Source organism: Drosophila obscura, unplaced genomic scaffold (genome assembly GCF_018151105.1).
Source record: "Drosophila obscura isolate BZ-5 IFL unplaced genomic scaffold, ASM1815110v1 contig_187, whole genome shotgun sequence".
Lineage (NCBI taxonomy): Eukaryota > Metazoa > Arthropoda > Insecta > Diptera > Drosophilidae > Drosophila > Drosophila obscura.
This window is the reverse complement of record NW_024542775.1, coordinates 801,756-816,900: the sequence shown is the minus strand read 5'-3', so window position 1 is coordinate 816,900 and position 15,145 is coordinate 801,756. Positions and strand designations below refer to the sequence as shown.

The 15,145-nt window shown below is 38.5% G+C and overlaps 2 protein-coding genes and 1 long non-coding RNA gene across 8 annotated transcripts; 2 read left to right on the top strand and 1 right to left on the bottom strand.

The window, feature by feature from the left end:
• Positions 1-123: 123 nt before the first annotated feature.
• LOC121404192 lies at positions 124-3,331 on the bottom strand. Of its 2 annotated transcripts, none has more exons than XR_005967799.1 (4): positions 2,304-3,331; positions 1,608-2,222; positions 1,300-1,382; positions 124-1,216 (listed from the first exon to the last, which is right to left on the bottom strand). It is a non-coding gene; the product is annotated as an uncharacterized LOC121404192 (long non-coding RNA). The 2 variants fall into 2 exon arrangements; XR_005967800.1 differs by having other exon boundaries at positions 130-1,216; positions 2,023-2,222; positions 2,304-2,845.
• On the top strand, positions 1,735-7,960 carry LOC111070851 (glutamate receptor ionotropic, kainate 2). 5 transcript variants are annotated; one of them, XM_022361838.2, is made up of 14 exons: positions 1,743-2,053; positions 2,114-2,275; positions 2,346-2,579; positions 2,775-2,941; positions 3,023-3,259; positions 3,355-3,507; positions 3,612-3,815; positions 3,896-4,099; positions 4,160-4,264; positions 4,337-4,792; positions 4,856-5,057; positions 5,259-5,447; positions 5,594-5,869; positions 6,899-7,960. In XM_022361838.2, exons 1-14 carry the CDS (start codon positions 1,975-1,977, stop codon positions 7,807-7,809), a joined length of 3,579 nt encoding a protein of 1,192 aa, XP_022217530.1. In that variant the 5' UTR covers positions 1,743-1,974; the 3' UTR covers positions 7,810-7,960. The 5 variants fall into 5 exon arrangements, with proteins under 5 accessions (XP_022217534.1, XP_022217532.1, XP_022217533.1 ...); XM_022361839.2 differs by having other exon boundaries at positions 1,744-2,053; positions 5,594-5,863; XM_022361840.2 differs by lacking the exons at positions 5,259-5,447; positions 5,594-5,869; positions 6,899-7,960 and adding an exon at positions 5,111-5,192 and having other exon boundaries at positions 1,736-2,053.
• Positions 7,961-9,557: 1,597 nt separating this feature from the next.
• On the top strand, positions 9,558-13,787 carry LOC111070776 (sodium- and chloride-dependent GABA transporter 1). The gene is made up of 11 exons (XM_022361656.2): positions 9,558-9,954; positions 10,252-10,519; positions 10,719-10,820; positions 10,910-11,090; positions 11,198-11,465; positions 11,557-11,660; positions 11,736-11,860; positions 11,957-12,201; positions 12,263-12,466; positions 12,540-12,707; positions 12,773-13,787. The coding sequence occupies exons 1-11, from the start codon at positions 9,817-9,819 to the stop codon at positions 12,872-12,874; spliced, it is 1,905 nt and encodes a 634-aa protein (XP_022217348.1). The 5' UTR covers positions 9,558-9,816; the 3' UTR covers positions 12,875-13,787.
• The last annotated feature ends 1,358 nt before the right edge of the window (positions 13,788-15,145 follow it).

The window sequence follows — 15,145 nt, the reverse complement described above, 5'->3', positions numbered from 1 at the left end:
TTCAGACTCTTTAGACTCATTGCTTACCGTGGGAAATGAATTGGGGAATTCTCAACAATATTTATACATTAAAATGCCTATATGCGTCTATATATATATATATATATATATATATATATATATATGTATACAAATATGTGTATATATGTGTTAAGTCTATGTCCCTTGTGCTTGTCGATCATCCAGAGACCATTCATGAGTTTTTTGTATTTCAAAAAAGAAAAGAAAAAAATACCTGTGTTATATAAATTATAGGAAGTTATAATCTTATTACGGTTTTGCTTTCATTAAAGCATTCCCACCGAAATAATTCGGTTATACATTATTAGATCACAATAAAAATATCAATGAAGTTATTTAGAAAACCGCCTTTGAATATTGACCCACACGCAATTCGTGGCAATGAATTCTCCTATCAATATATAATGTATCGAATATTTTAATATATTTGTATTTTTGTTAGAATTAAGTGGATCGGTATTGGAGCTTCACTCAATTGGATGTTGATAACCGCTTAGGTAGGCATTAATTCGCACACATTTCAATAGCCTCATTTGCTATATTACATACATATGTATACCTTTTATACAAATTGGAAAAACATATTGGTGATACAATTAAAAAAGAAACAGATGTCTAGTGCTTGATCATTTTATATTTATATCTATATGGAAGAAAAAAAGAGTCTTTTCAAAATTTAACGTAACAAATTATCAAAGTCAGCTAATGTAAAAATGTATACAACAATTTTGAACTGTAATTATCGCATGCAATAGAGCGAAATTCCATTTCAACCTTCATGGACTGTTTATCGATGATCGAAGCATTAATATTTAACAAAACAACGGAAACCAAAAATGTTCATGACTGGAAGGATCTTAGTCACTGTTTTCCATCGGAAACAATTTTAAAGTCTACGTTTGTCCACGATGTATAGGTCTGTCAATAATGAGAGCCGTATCTGAATCTATCTTTATCCCCCTTGTCCCCGACTCCTCCTTATTAACACACGTTACGTGCTTCTGAGACAAATAAATTCGTGGGAGAAAAGCTGAGAAAAAGCTAAAATTATGTTGAAGGAAGTTACAAATTGCGGTACCAAAGAACAGAGTTCAGTATGTTGTAGAGGTAAATATGTATGTGTAAATATATGTATGTTTATGTGTGTATGTTTAGAGCTGGGTAGGTTGGTAGTGGTATATCGTCACAGTAGAGTCTATTGTAGATGTTGAAAAAGTGAAAAATAAACAAATATTTAATTATAATAGCATTATTATTACTACATACACACATACATACCTATGCATATTTATGTATGTATTAATGTTTGTGCAGCGATCAACTGTTATCCGTGTACGAGTAGTTTTATCAAAGTCCTACAACTAATAAATGATAAATAATTAAATTACTGTTACAGTTTGAATCCAATCCCAAAATAAATAGAATATATATTACACCTCATATACATATGTACATACATATGTAACTTTTTAACAAAACCCAAGTGAGCATACATACATACATGCATATGTACACATCAAGGAAACAAACCCTCTAATAAGTAGTTAAAAAGATATTATACAGGCGAAAACTTATCAGATACATACCTAAAGCGAACTTGAAATTGTTTAAAATAAGTATTTGAAAATAAATATTTTAAATTCGGCTCTCGATTCATTCAATAACTGCCATCGAAATGACAGTCGCGATAACTACTTAAAGTTTCAGTTTAGCTTTAGCAGATCAGAAGAGCACATTGCAGCACTCGTACACTGTGCTTAACGCCATAGAAATCGGTAAAAATCGAGCACCAGCTGGTGGGGTGGCCAAGTACACGTGGCTACTCGTTTGCACTGCAGTACAGAATGCACTAATACGGCTTCGTTAGAATGAAATCAATTTATCGTAGAATGTAAAAATTCATTAGCAATTTCGAACTAGTCTTGTGCAAAACTGTCTGTCTACGCGCTTATAATGTATTGGAGTGGTGCCGCGATATGTACATTTTTGTTTGTTACTTACACCTCAGGGGCTCCCCCCGTAATAAGAGTTGGTAATAATCTCCACTGGTCGCAATTACAGTTTTTGCTTTTACTTGCTACATATTTCCAAGGTGCACTTTTTCCAAAACATACGGGAAAACACAACTCGGAACTGGCCTTTAGATATGCGGTTCATAGATTGAATCGGGACAAGAGCCTTCTGCCAGAAACTAACATTGTCTACGATATTGAATACGTTAGTCGATTTGATTCGTTTGAGACAGTACAAAAAGGTATGTTCAGTAGGTAAAATCCCAGTACCTAGGTAATTACGTGTTTTTATCCGAACTACTATACTTGCAGTGTGCAGACTTGTGCAGGTTGGTGTTCAGGCTATTTTTAGTCCAACCGACTCTGTTTTGGCAACTCATATAAATTCAATATGTGACGCCCTGGATATTCCAGATATAGGTCGTTCCATCCACGACTTTTCCATTAACGTCCATCCATCACAACAATACGTTAACAATGCATTTATCGATGTTATACGCTATCTAAATTGGACTAGATTCGGCATTTTGTATGAAAAAGATTATGGTAAGTTCGCTGTTTTGCATTCAAGATATACATATGTAGGTATATACATTTACCTCCATTCTGGTAATATGGTTTGTAGACGTTTCCTGTTGGCTTTATCTTGCTTCAAAAATCACATCGATGTTTCTTATTGTTATGTTACATCTGTACATACATATATGCATATGTACATATATATTATATTTGTATCTGCAGGAATTATTAATTTACACCAGCTTTCACGTTCCGTTCAAGCGGAAGTGCACATGCGAAAAGTTTCCCAAGCATCGTACCTGTCTGTGTTGAACGAGTTTAAGAATAAAGAGATCCACAATATAATAATTGATATAAACTCGGACGGCATTACAGCGCTGTTGAAGAATGTGAGTGGGGGAGTTACACTCAGGTGTAACTGAGGTCGTCTAACATTAGGTGATTGTAAATTCTTTCATTCGGGTTAGCAGATTCTACAACAGCAGATGAATGAGTATAAATACCACTACTTTTTCACGAGCTTCGACCTGGAAACCTTTGATCTGGAAGACTTTAAGTATAATTTTGTGAACATAACATCGTTCCGACTGGTCGACATCGGTGATGTAGCTGTGAAGGAGATACTGAAGGATCTTGAGTTCTTTGGTCAGCAAATGTTCCAAGAATCCGATGCAAACTTGTATTTACGAAAAGCGGTAACAATTGAGGTATGTAACATTAAAGAAACTATAATCGTGCGAGGATATTATAACTAATTAGACATACACCAACCGTGTCCTAACCATGCCCGGGTGCTTTGCAGACGGAGCCAGCCCTAATGTTTGATTCGGTTTATGTGTTCGCTATTGGACTGCAGACGTTGGAGCAGTCGCATACGCTGTATCTATCGAATTTGACTTGTGACGATGAAATTCCGTGGAATGGGGGCTTGAGCTTGATTAATTATATAAATTCGGTTCGTATAACACTGTAGAATGCTATAACATAATTTTGTATACATACATACATGCTTATAGATACATATGTATGCATGTATAATTCAATAGATGTATCCTACAGGTTGAATGGAAAGGTCTGACTGGTCCTATTCAATTCAAAGAAGGACAGCGTGTTCAGTTCAAGTTGGACCTAATAAAACTGAAGCAGCACTCCATTGTGAAAGTTGGAGAGTGGACACCCCAGGGATATCTCAACATAACTGACCCATCAATGTTCTTCGACTCCGGCTCAATGAATGTCACACTGGTAGTAATAACGATACTGGTCTGTGAATAATTTAATTTTTATGTACATATTATAATTTACTAATATATTTATGTGTATATATGTATGTTCAATTTCAGGAAACGCCATACGTAATGATGAATTATGGGAAAAATTTTACGGGAAATGAAAGATTTTTTGGATTTTGTGTGGATATATTGGAAACGATTTCACACGAGGTTGGGTTTGATTACATTCTGGACCTAGTACCCGATAGAAAGTATGGTGCCAAGGATCCCGAAACCGGAGAATGGAATGGAATGGTTGCTCAGCTAATGAAATATGTTCGTTAAGACATGCAATTCCATAGCCTCCTTGTTCTCTATCCAACTAACAAATTTTAGAAGGCGGACCTGGCTGTCGGCTCAATGACAATTACATATGCAAGGGAGAGCGTTATTGATTTCACAAAACCCTTTATGAACCTGGGAATCAGCATATTATTTAAGGTATACGAATTCTTGTTTGTTCCTGATACGCATTATCGATTTTATGAACTCAGCGCTATTAAACTTTGGCAGGTACCCGAATCAGAGCCTACCAGATTGTTCTCCTTTATGAATCCGCTGGCCATTGAAATCTGGATTTATGTTTTGATTGCGTATTTCCTAGTGTCAATTAGTATATATATTGTAGGAAAACTGTCCCCCATCGAATGGCACTGTATTCATCCGTGCGACTTGGATAACATTACAATTGGCAATCAGTTTACAATGTCTGACAGCTTCTGGTTCACCATCGGAACCCTTATGCAACAGTCACCGGACATATATCCGAGGGCAACCTCAACACGTATAATTAGCAGCATTTGGGGATTTTTCTCCCTGATTATTGTCGCATCATATACGGCCAATCTGGCCGCCTTTTTAACTACCGAACGAATGATAAACCCCATTGAGAATGCCGACGATTTGGCAACTCAGACAGAAATTTCTTATGGCACATTGGAGAGTGGCTCGACGATGACATTTTTTCGGGTAAGCTAAGAGTATAAGACCGTTACACCAAGATAACTGTTTAAAAACTGCCCACAAGAATAGGATTCCATGATTGAAACTTACAAGAAAATGTGGAGAAGCATGGATAACAAGAAGCCATCGGCATTTACCACTACGTATGAAGACGGCATAAGGAGAGTCAATCAGGGAAATTACGCCTTTTTAATGGAGTCCACAATGCTCGATTATATTGTACAGCGCGACTGTAACTTGACTCAAATTGGGGGATTGCTGGACACAAAAGGTTTGTAAATTTCACTTTGTTATGTAGTGTTAGTGATCCGATTTGATTTTCAGTTAATTACGGTTAATTTCGGTATTTTTTGTGCATATGCAAGGAAGATGCATAAATAAATAAAAACAGCTAGAGAATTACACTTAGAATTGCGAGTATCTCCCTACTTGGATATTCTATCAGTAAACATTGGTTTTTTACATCACTAAGGATATGGCATCGCCACACCTAAGGGCTCGCCCTGGCGAGACAAAATTTCTTTGGCGATATTAGAGCTCCAGGAGAAGGGAGACATTCAAATGTTATACGACAAGTGGTGGAAAAACACTGATGAGACGTGTACCAGGAGGAGCACAAGCAAACAATCGAAGGCAAATGCATTAGGACTGGAAAGCATTGGTATGTATGTTAATGTATGTACTATATGTAGCTATGTAGCATGGGTAGCTTCTATAGGAACTATAAATACTATCAGGAATGTATTTGAATTTGTATTTAGATTAAGTTTTCTTTTTCTTATTGTTATTTTTTTTTATATTTCACAGGTGGTGTATTTGTGGTACTAATCGCTGGTATTATTGTCGCAGTAATTGTTGCGTTTTTTGAGTTCTGGTTCAATTTTCAATGCAATGAAAAATCCAAGCCACTGCAGAAAAATATCTGCCGCTCCGCTGAAGAGGGTATAAGGCAAAGTGATAGCGAATGCGTTTATATACCACCCAATCGCTCCTTCTGGATCGAAATGTTTGAGGAACTCCGCTACGCCTCGTGGTGCATGAACAAACCCAAAAAACCAGAGCTTACTCAGATATGCGGTGAATGTCAGTTTGACCATGGAGCGATTAATTAGTATTAACGCTTAAATAAAATCAGTTCACAGAATTTAATTTATTTATTATCTGTTTTAATACTAGAAACAAATGCGAGTGAAGAGTATGCGTCTTTTTTTTTTTAAAGCATGTACTTTAAGTAAATAGAGACAAAGTGCTTATGTAGGTGCGATTAATCTGTATAGGTATCAGGAAAGATTCGGAAAAATACCCTTTATTCGTTCCCACCCTGTAACAACCAACACCCAACATACAGTTATGCGCACGTATGTATGTACATCCTATTGTAGGTATATTTGGTTATTTATCAATTCACAGTGCGCATGATCCAGCTCATATTAAATGTGAGTATAAGAAATCAAAATATAGTCTTGCACTCCAAACAACACGGTGGAAAAATAAAAGAAATAAAAGTTGTCATTCGTACAAATCAAAATTCAGAAGACCACTTGATTGACGCTAAACTAAAGTCAAAGTTCCTGTAAATAGTGCAAAAGTATAAACACTACGACACACATTACATTGCATCCATGGTAGACTGCAGCCTGCATAGAAATATTTGCTTGCAACGGAAAATACATTCATAAGTAGCATTAACATTGCCCGCTACTGTACATAATACAAATCTATTCTGGGTATTCGTATTCCCTTTTAAAAAATATTGTATCTAATACATCTCTCAGCTTGAAGCGTTCAAAGAATATATGTACATAAATATGCATGTATGTAGATGTACATAATTATAAAGTCATGACCATATCAGCTGAATCGATAAAGTCGGACCATCTGTCCACCTGCCTATTGGAATGAAAACTAGCCATATATATGCGTATACATAATTCGGAACCGGATCACTGATTATATCATATCATATCATAGCTGGCAAAGTAGCGAACGGTTGAAGAACGTCAAGTAGTTTTGCTTTCCAATAAATATATGCATATATAAATATGTAAATGCATATGTATGTATGTACTGACCAAAAATGTAATTAATTATTTGCACCTTTGTTTTTTTTAGATGAGGACTTTTTAACAATGATTACACGATATCGATTTCTACACCGGCATTTAGCCATAGGAGCTCTTTATTTGTTATTGACGATAACGGTCCTGGGACTCATCTATGTCCTGTCAATCTTCAACAGCACTGAATTGCCATTTATGGTTAAATCACCATCATTACCGGTCCAGAGCTCTAAATATCAGCAAAAATCTATGATAAATATCGATGATGATAAAGACAATAGGCGTGGGAATAGTAACGGCCAAACAACACCACTCCCGCTTAACAGTCGCGAAGCTAGTGACGATGATCAGCAACATATATACATCGACGATGTTTACAAGCCGTTCAAGCCAGAATATTTGTCACCTCTTACGTCAAAACTCACACCAAATGGATTACAGGGGCATCATGAACCTCACCAATTGACCTCGGAATTTGGCTCCGGAAAACCAACACGTAATAGTAATAATAATTTTAATAAGTTCGACAGATTCAGAGACACGTACGTTGATAACGAAGAAGCAAGTGGCAGCGGTACCGCTTCTTTTGATACGGAGACAAGAAAGTTCATAAAACGTATCAATCTACGATTATTGAAAAAAGCTGCGGCAAATATGACCGCAGGAAGGGGGGGGAGAGAGGACGACAGATCGCACAATGGCAGGAGGCGTAACATGCGAATATATACCAATAAAAAGCCAATTTTCAATTTTCCAACAAAAAAAATGCATCTCGGGAGCACCAAGTCTCTGGGGAAGGGGCGCTCATTAATGGAGGATGACAGAAAACAGGAACGTCGCATCATCAGCAACGAAAAGGAGAGTGCCGATCGATCCCGAAAGCTTTTATTGTGCGAAAAGGAAACTGAATCTGGAGTTGGAGTGGAAAACGAGCTATGCCGCATGCTATTTAAAGAGTCCTGAATAATTATATGTGCTTGTGCTTACTATATGTATGTATGTATGTGCCCATTCGACTGTAAGACACCGATAGATATTGTAGCTTAGATTGAAATCAGGATTAAAATACTTAGTCAAGTCAAATAAAACTAACTGAGTGTTGAGATCTTTCCAATGAAAGGCTATTGCATTTTGAAAATAAACTTTCAGCGGATTGTACCCAGAAATCGAAGTTATTATGAACGGAGACCGGAACCGGAGCTGGAATCGAAAAAGGCACGGCCACTGCCATGACTAATGATTAATGATAAAAATATTAAAACCAAGCGGGCTTAGTCGGTGTTCATATCATAGGAACGGGATCTGAAAATTTGTTAAATGGGTTGCAACGGTTTCGAATGTGCAGGTACTTGTGTGGTATAGAATTGGCTGGGCTCTTCTCGGCGAGACGTGTTAAACGTTTTGGATAGCCTCAAAAAGGCTGTTTCACTGACTGGTCACTTACTATTATCTCCACTATTTATCATCAGAAAACTGCGTTCCTACGAGTATGATATATTCTCTGGAAACTATACCATGCTTGACCAGCTCTGATGTGGGATGCGCTGAATTAATAATCAGAGAGAATGTGTCAATAAAATCCTGCGACTATGCGATTATCATTTCTCGGCTATTCCTCCCTATATCTATATCTACATACTCGTATGCGCTCAAAGTACTATTAATATATATGTATTTTTCCCCCACATACTTTAATCTTTTTTGGGTTAGAAGGAAGGCAACATTTCCGACCGGATAGAGTACATACAGACATATGTATGTTTCTTAATCTCTATTGACATCCGGTTCGATATATGTACATACATACATATGTAGCGAACGTAACAATTTTCACATCCGTCGACTCTTTGCAATCTTTGATGAACACATCTTTTGTCAGAAATTGCAGTTTGTTAGTTTTTTCTGTATACTACTGCCAAATCGGATCAAAGCCATTATACCATATAGCTGCCATAGGAAGGATCGGAATGGTCGAAAAATGAACTGATTATTATTGGATTTAAGTAGATAACTTACTTATACAGCAAGTGTATGTATGTGAATTGATGAGTACTTATGCATACGTATGTATGTACATATGTAAATATGTGTGCAAGTATGCGTATGCATTTGTGTGTATGGTTGCCGAGGCAGCCGAGTTTATCTCTTATGATTTTAATATAACATTCAAAATTTTAAGTGCATTCCCCTACTAACAAACGTCCGCTCAATATGTCGTCTATGTATGGGTATGGATGGACAGGCACAGGTACTAGTAGTAGTATACGTATACGACATTCTTTGAAATTATAGTGACAGAGACCAGAGCGATCCGGTGGCTGTGTCGGTGGTCTGTGGTCGGCGGTGGTCGCTGATTCTCGCATGCCCCCAAATGGGTCAGTAAATGTAAATTGCCCTGCATTGGTTTGTAGGGGTTGCCGAGCGCTAGCACTGTGCAGCTTCGATTGCTGCACGCAGAGGCAGAGTAGCAGCGATGCTTCACATTCTGTTGTACTGGGCAGGGCATGCCATCAAAGTCGAGCTCAGACCGAGACGTGCCCCTATGCGCTGTACTCGCTGTACATATATTTTAATGTGACCGATGCTAGAACCCTCTTCTTAAATCATTATTAAATTAAATTGTATGTAAAAATGACAACGCAGCCAGACTCGCTCAAATCTGAGCTTCGTTTGAATTAGGTGCCATGCTCGTAACCATCCATCCATTCATCCATCTCCAGCTCAGATAGTCAGTTGGATGCAAGCAAGTGATCTGCTAGGGTGTCGTGTCGTGGGTGCGCGAAACGTGAACGGACCTACGAAAAAAGAGCCAAACCAAACATTATACATAAATACATAAATATAGTCAGAAAGGCACTGTAGTCCTTCTCCCACTACCCCAACTCGTCTATAATTCGGATATTTAGTCAAGTGCTCGCAGATCTAAACAAATTTTTTCCTAAGAGCAAGTCCTTCCCGATCGCCAGCGAAATGTATACCAATTGCGAAAGCGATGGTGATGGAGGGGGAGATAGACGAAAGCACGAGGCTATCGAGATGTGTAAAGACCTCGCCGCATCTTCAGACTCGAACACCCCAGCAAATGCAGCTACGTCCAATCAGCAGCAGGTAAGCCATGTACTGAAATTTAGACATACATACATACATACATATGTACTTATTGTTCATTAAATAGTTCAAAGTGCTGGATTGGACAAAGTCCAAAGTCCATCTGTTTATATTAAGTTAATCCGCTCACCAAACCTTTTTATCCCTTACAACTTTTTTATCTTTTATATCCGGTAAAGAATGAAACGATAAATCCCTAATTAGTGGTTGTAGTAGATTAAATTTCACATTAAAAGTATACATACATACAGATGTATGTACATAGCTCTATAAATGCTTTTGCCTTTAACATTTCAGCTGGTTAAACTTGATCAACTGCCGGAGCGAGGATCATGGTCTTCGAAGCTTGACTTTATTCTCTCAGTGGTTGGACTGGCCATCGGCTTGGGAAACGTTTGGCGATTTCCCTATTTGTGCTATAAAAATGGAGGCGGAGCTTTCATATTGCCGTACTTCCTGGCGTTGTTTCTAGCTGGTATCCCGATGTTCTTTATGGAGCTGGCTCTTGGACAAATGTTGACTATTGGTGGACTGGGAGTTTTTAAAATCGCCCCTATATTCAAAGGCAAGAGGAGTTTCATTTGACTAGTCTTTTGTTCAAATTTCATACTAAATTCATATAAAATGTAGCATTTCCGGATCTATAAACCATCCAATATGTCCTACATACATATCTACATACACACCCGTTGTACACAATATTACTCGTACTTATGATTAGTATATTTATTATTAATGATTTTATTTATTGTTGTTTATTCAAGGCATTGGATATGCTGCCGCCGTTATGTCTTGTTGGATGAATGTTTACTACATTGTTATTCTGGCTTGGGCGGTATTTTACTTTTTCATGTCAATGAGAGCGGGTGGGTACCATTTTCGCGATCACTACTTTTGAGATACACAAATAAATTGCATGCAACATAATATGATACCATCCATTCCACGTACATAGATGTACCGTGGAGGACTTGCAACAACTGGTGGAACACCGTTAATTGTGTCAATCAATATGAGAGGAACAATTTACACTGCTGGGATAAAGTAATCAATGGCACCGCAAAGAAAATTTGCTCCGTGGCAGCGACAAATATCTCATCGACGGAACTCACAGATCCAGTCAAAGAGTTTTGGGAGTATGTAACCACCAATTACGCTTAAAATAGTATTCCTGAAAGATGTGATAATCCCCCACCACCTGGGGCTAACATTCGCTTCGGTTTTGTTTAATGAACCGTTTCAGGCGTCGTGCACTGCAAATATCGAACGGCATGGAGGAGATTGGCAATATCCGTTGGGAATTGGCCGGAACTTTATTGCTCGTTTGGATCCTCTGCTATTTTTGCATTTGGAAGGGAGTCAAGTGGACGGGAAAAGTAGTCTACTTTACAGCCCTGTTCCCATATGTTTTGCTCACGGTTTTGTTAGTTCGTGGAATAACTTTACCAGGTGCTTTGGAAGGCATTAAATTCTATATTATTCCAAACTTTTCGAAACTGTCCCAATCAGAGGTATGTATACCAAACTTCAGATTACCGATATGTAGATGGCTTTTGCCATTGCATTTGCTACGAGCCGATTTTAACATAAAATGCCTCCAAGGTGTGGATTGATGCAGTGACGCAGATCTTCTTCTCCTACGGACTTGGACTTGGTACCCTTGTGGCCTTAGGCAGCTACAATAAATTTACGAACAATGTTTATAAGTGAGTGGAATATATGTATACAAAGTAATTCGCTGCCTATCCCAAAGTATTTATTCTTATATCATTGCATTGTAGGGACGCGCTTATTGTCTGCACAGTCAATTCCAGCACGAGTATGTTCGCTGGATTCGTAATATTCTCAGTAATTGGATTTATGGCACATGAACAGCAGCGACCTGTGGCGGAGGTGGCAGCATCAGGTTTGTCATCCTGTATAAAACAGCAAGACCATTTCTTCGTACATTTTTTGTCATTGAACAATAGTGAAATAAACATACTTGTGTGCTCTCAAACAGGTCCTGGCTTAGCGTTCCTAGTGTACCCGTCGGCAGTATTGCAGCTGCCGGGCTCGCCAATGTGGTCTTGCCTCTTCTTCTTCATGCTGCTGCTTATCGGTTTGGATTCTCAGTTCTGTACAATGGAGGGCTTCATTACAGCAATTATCGACGAGTGGCCACAGCTGCTCCGAAAACGCAAAGAAATTTTTATTGCCATTGTATGCGCCCTGAGCTATTTAGTGGGCTTAACCTGCATAACACAAGTAAGTTTTTGGATCAGGCTGTACCTCATCGTAGCTGTATTTAAAATACAATTTCGTTTAGGGCGGCATGTACATTTTCCAAATACTAGATTCGTATGCAGTTAGCGGTTTTTGCTTACTGTGGCTCATATTCTTTGAGTGCGTCTCAATATCCTGGTGCTATGGAGTCGACCGATTTTATGATGGAATTAAGGATATGATTGGATACTATCCCACAGTTTGGTGGAAGTTCTGCTGGTGTGTCACGACCCCGGCTATATGTCTGGTAAATATTACAGCCATATCTATACAAGTAATGCGGTATGGTAATTAATTAATTGTTCCTTTCCTTCCGACAGGGCGTCTTTTTCTTCAACATAGTCCAATGGACTCCTATAAAATACCTGGACTACAACTATCCCTGGTGGGCTCATGCATTTGGTTGGTTCACTGCGTTGTCCTCTATGCTGTATATACCAGTATACATGTTCTGGTTGTGGAAACGAACACCTGGCGACTTGTGCGAGGTATACTAACAAACAAACAAATAATAAAATAATTTTTTTCGAGCTTAATCACAATATTTTTACAGAAAATCCGCGCGATAGTACGAATAGACGAGGACATACCACGGTTACGCGAGAAAATGCAGAGAGAGGCTATTGCTAAGGAGATTAAATTCAATTCATTATAGACATAGTTAAGTTACCTCCTAAAGTATTAAGGCACTCTTTGTTGACCACATCGACGGTTCGAATTCCACTTGAATTTATTTTTTGATACTATTGTAATCGTTGTTTTCGCTGCGGACCAACTCTCCTTATCTGGGGCTGGAGTTACACTGTGCACTGGGGCCGCTACTATGTCGTGCTATGATTATTTCCACGATGTGTGGTGTAACTTTAACATTAGTTTAGAGAGTACATATGTATAACATTAAGCCGATCGGAGTTCTAGAATGACTTTTAGTGTGTTTCATGTGGTACTTACTCATAAGTAGAAAGCTGGATTCGAACTCTAGGAAAATTCAGATAATGAATATTCTAACTCTGAAGCACTCACGTACAATGCCTTACGATATATCAAATATCAAAACTAAGTTTATCGACAGATCACTGTTTCACAATATCTATTTTCATAAGGAATGAATTGATTTTTGTTCTGTATGTCTGTCAGGGTGAAGTTATCATCTCTGTTAGTGTAGGCCACCGCCACTTGCCTGATGTAGTAAGTATCCCCAAACCAAAGAAATATGAATGCCAAATAATTCAGACATTAACAGTAAAGTTAGGGCTTTATGCTTTTGGATGGGATTTGCCCCGCACTCGCTTTGCAGTACAGATGCAGTGTCATCCGTAGATTTTATTAATATGGTTAATTTAATTTAAAATTACTCATACAAGTTAGAGTATATTTAGCAATAGAGCAATGTCAATGAGATAGCAGACAAGCATCCACATTCGTGTATAATATGTCGATGCCCACAAAAACATTCAGTACATATGAAAATGCCTTGGAAGTCCTTTAAATATTGTCGTGTAATTTACCTTAAAAATAGCTATAAGTTGCTTGTCGTGTCAAATAAATATATGTAACATCAAATTAAATTAACGTATTATCGATTATCGAATATGAGATACGATACAGAATACAGATACGTCCTTGTGCCCTTGCACAATCTCCCGCATCGATCAACTTCGGCTCCCGACACAAAAAAAAGTGTTGGACGATAGCTGATGTTGACACCCAATGTGGAGGAAACGGTGAACAATGCCTAACAACATTTCGAAGTCTCTCATCTTCTCTAATTCACTGGTCCTACATCCTATCGGTCGTGCGGCCCATTCTGTTAAATAGCTAAAATCAAAATCAACAACCCCATTGCACTTGGCCCCGGCTGTCACCCAAACTCCGGCGACTGCCGAACATGCTGCAGTAGGAGCATCTGCAGGCCAACTAGCTTGCTTCCCACCTTCGGGAAAATCATGAATCGCTGCATCCTTTCCAAAATCAAGGCAGTATACAAATATGTGAGGTTATGCTCTATGTACAATTCTAAAAATGTCATCTCCATCTAAAATGTAGTTTCTACATCTCCTCCGCTAGCGTCCGCTCGCGCCCTGAACGAGGCAGAGTGTGGGAGCGAGAAAGAGAATGAGGCGTGGTCTCGTGCTAGAGGAGGTGGGGGAAGCAACTGAAAATTAATTTCTTTATTCTTGCTATAATTATGATCCGATCCGATTATGATCTGAATCAGAGATTCAGCAATCTGGTAGATATGGTCATTCTCTACGATCCTGCATTGGCCGTTTTCTCGTATCTTCGAAATTTTGCATGCCACAGATTTTCGTCCTTTGTTGGGGCGGAAGGGGGCGGGGCGAAATTTTGAAATACACTTTTAGCAGTGTGATATCACATGAGTCTGGAAACCAAATTTGGTTACCCTAACTCTTATAGTCTCTGAGATCCAGGCGCTCATCGAGACGGACAGACGGACGGACGGGCAGACGGACATGGCTAAATCGACTCGGCTATTGATACTGATCAAGAATATATATGCTTTTTGGGGTCGGAAACGTTTCCTCCTCTGCGTTACACACATCCACTTTTACCACAAACACAATATACCCCTTAACTCTTTTTTGAGTACGGGTATAATAAGGGCTTTTTCGGTTTTTAGCGTTTCTTCTTCTGAGTTAGAGGGGTAAGAACAAGAATAGAGTTTGGTTGGTGGGAAGAGAAAGAACAAGAAAATTAAGGGGGGTGCGTGTGATAGTTTGAGAAAGAAGAAGAGGAACAGGAATTAAAATAACGAGTATTCTCTTTGGGGTGGGGGAGTGCGATAGAAGAAGATAAGGGGGGTGTGTCAGTAAGTTAGTGATAGAAGAAGAAGAGGTACAGAAAATAATAGAGAGATAAGGGTTTTCCGGTCGCCGCCCGATATTTTATTTTATGTGCTTCTTTT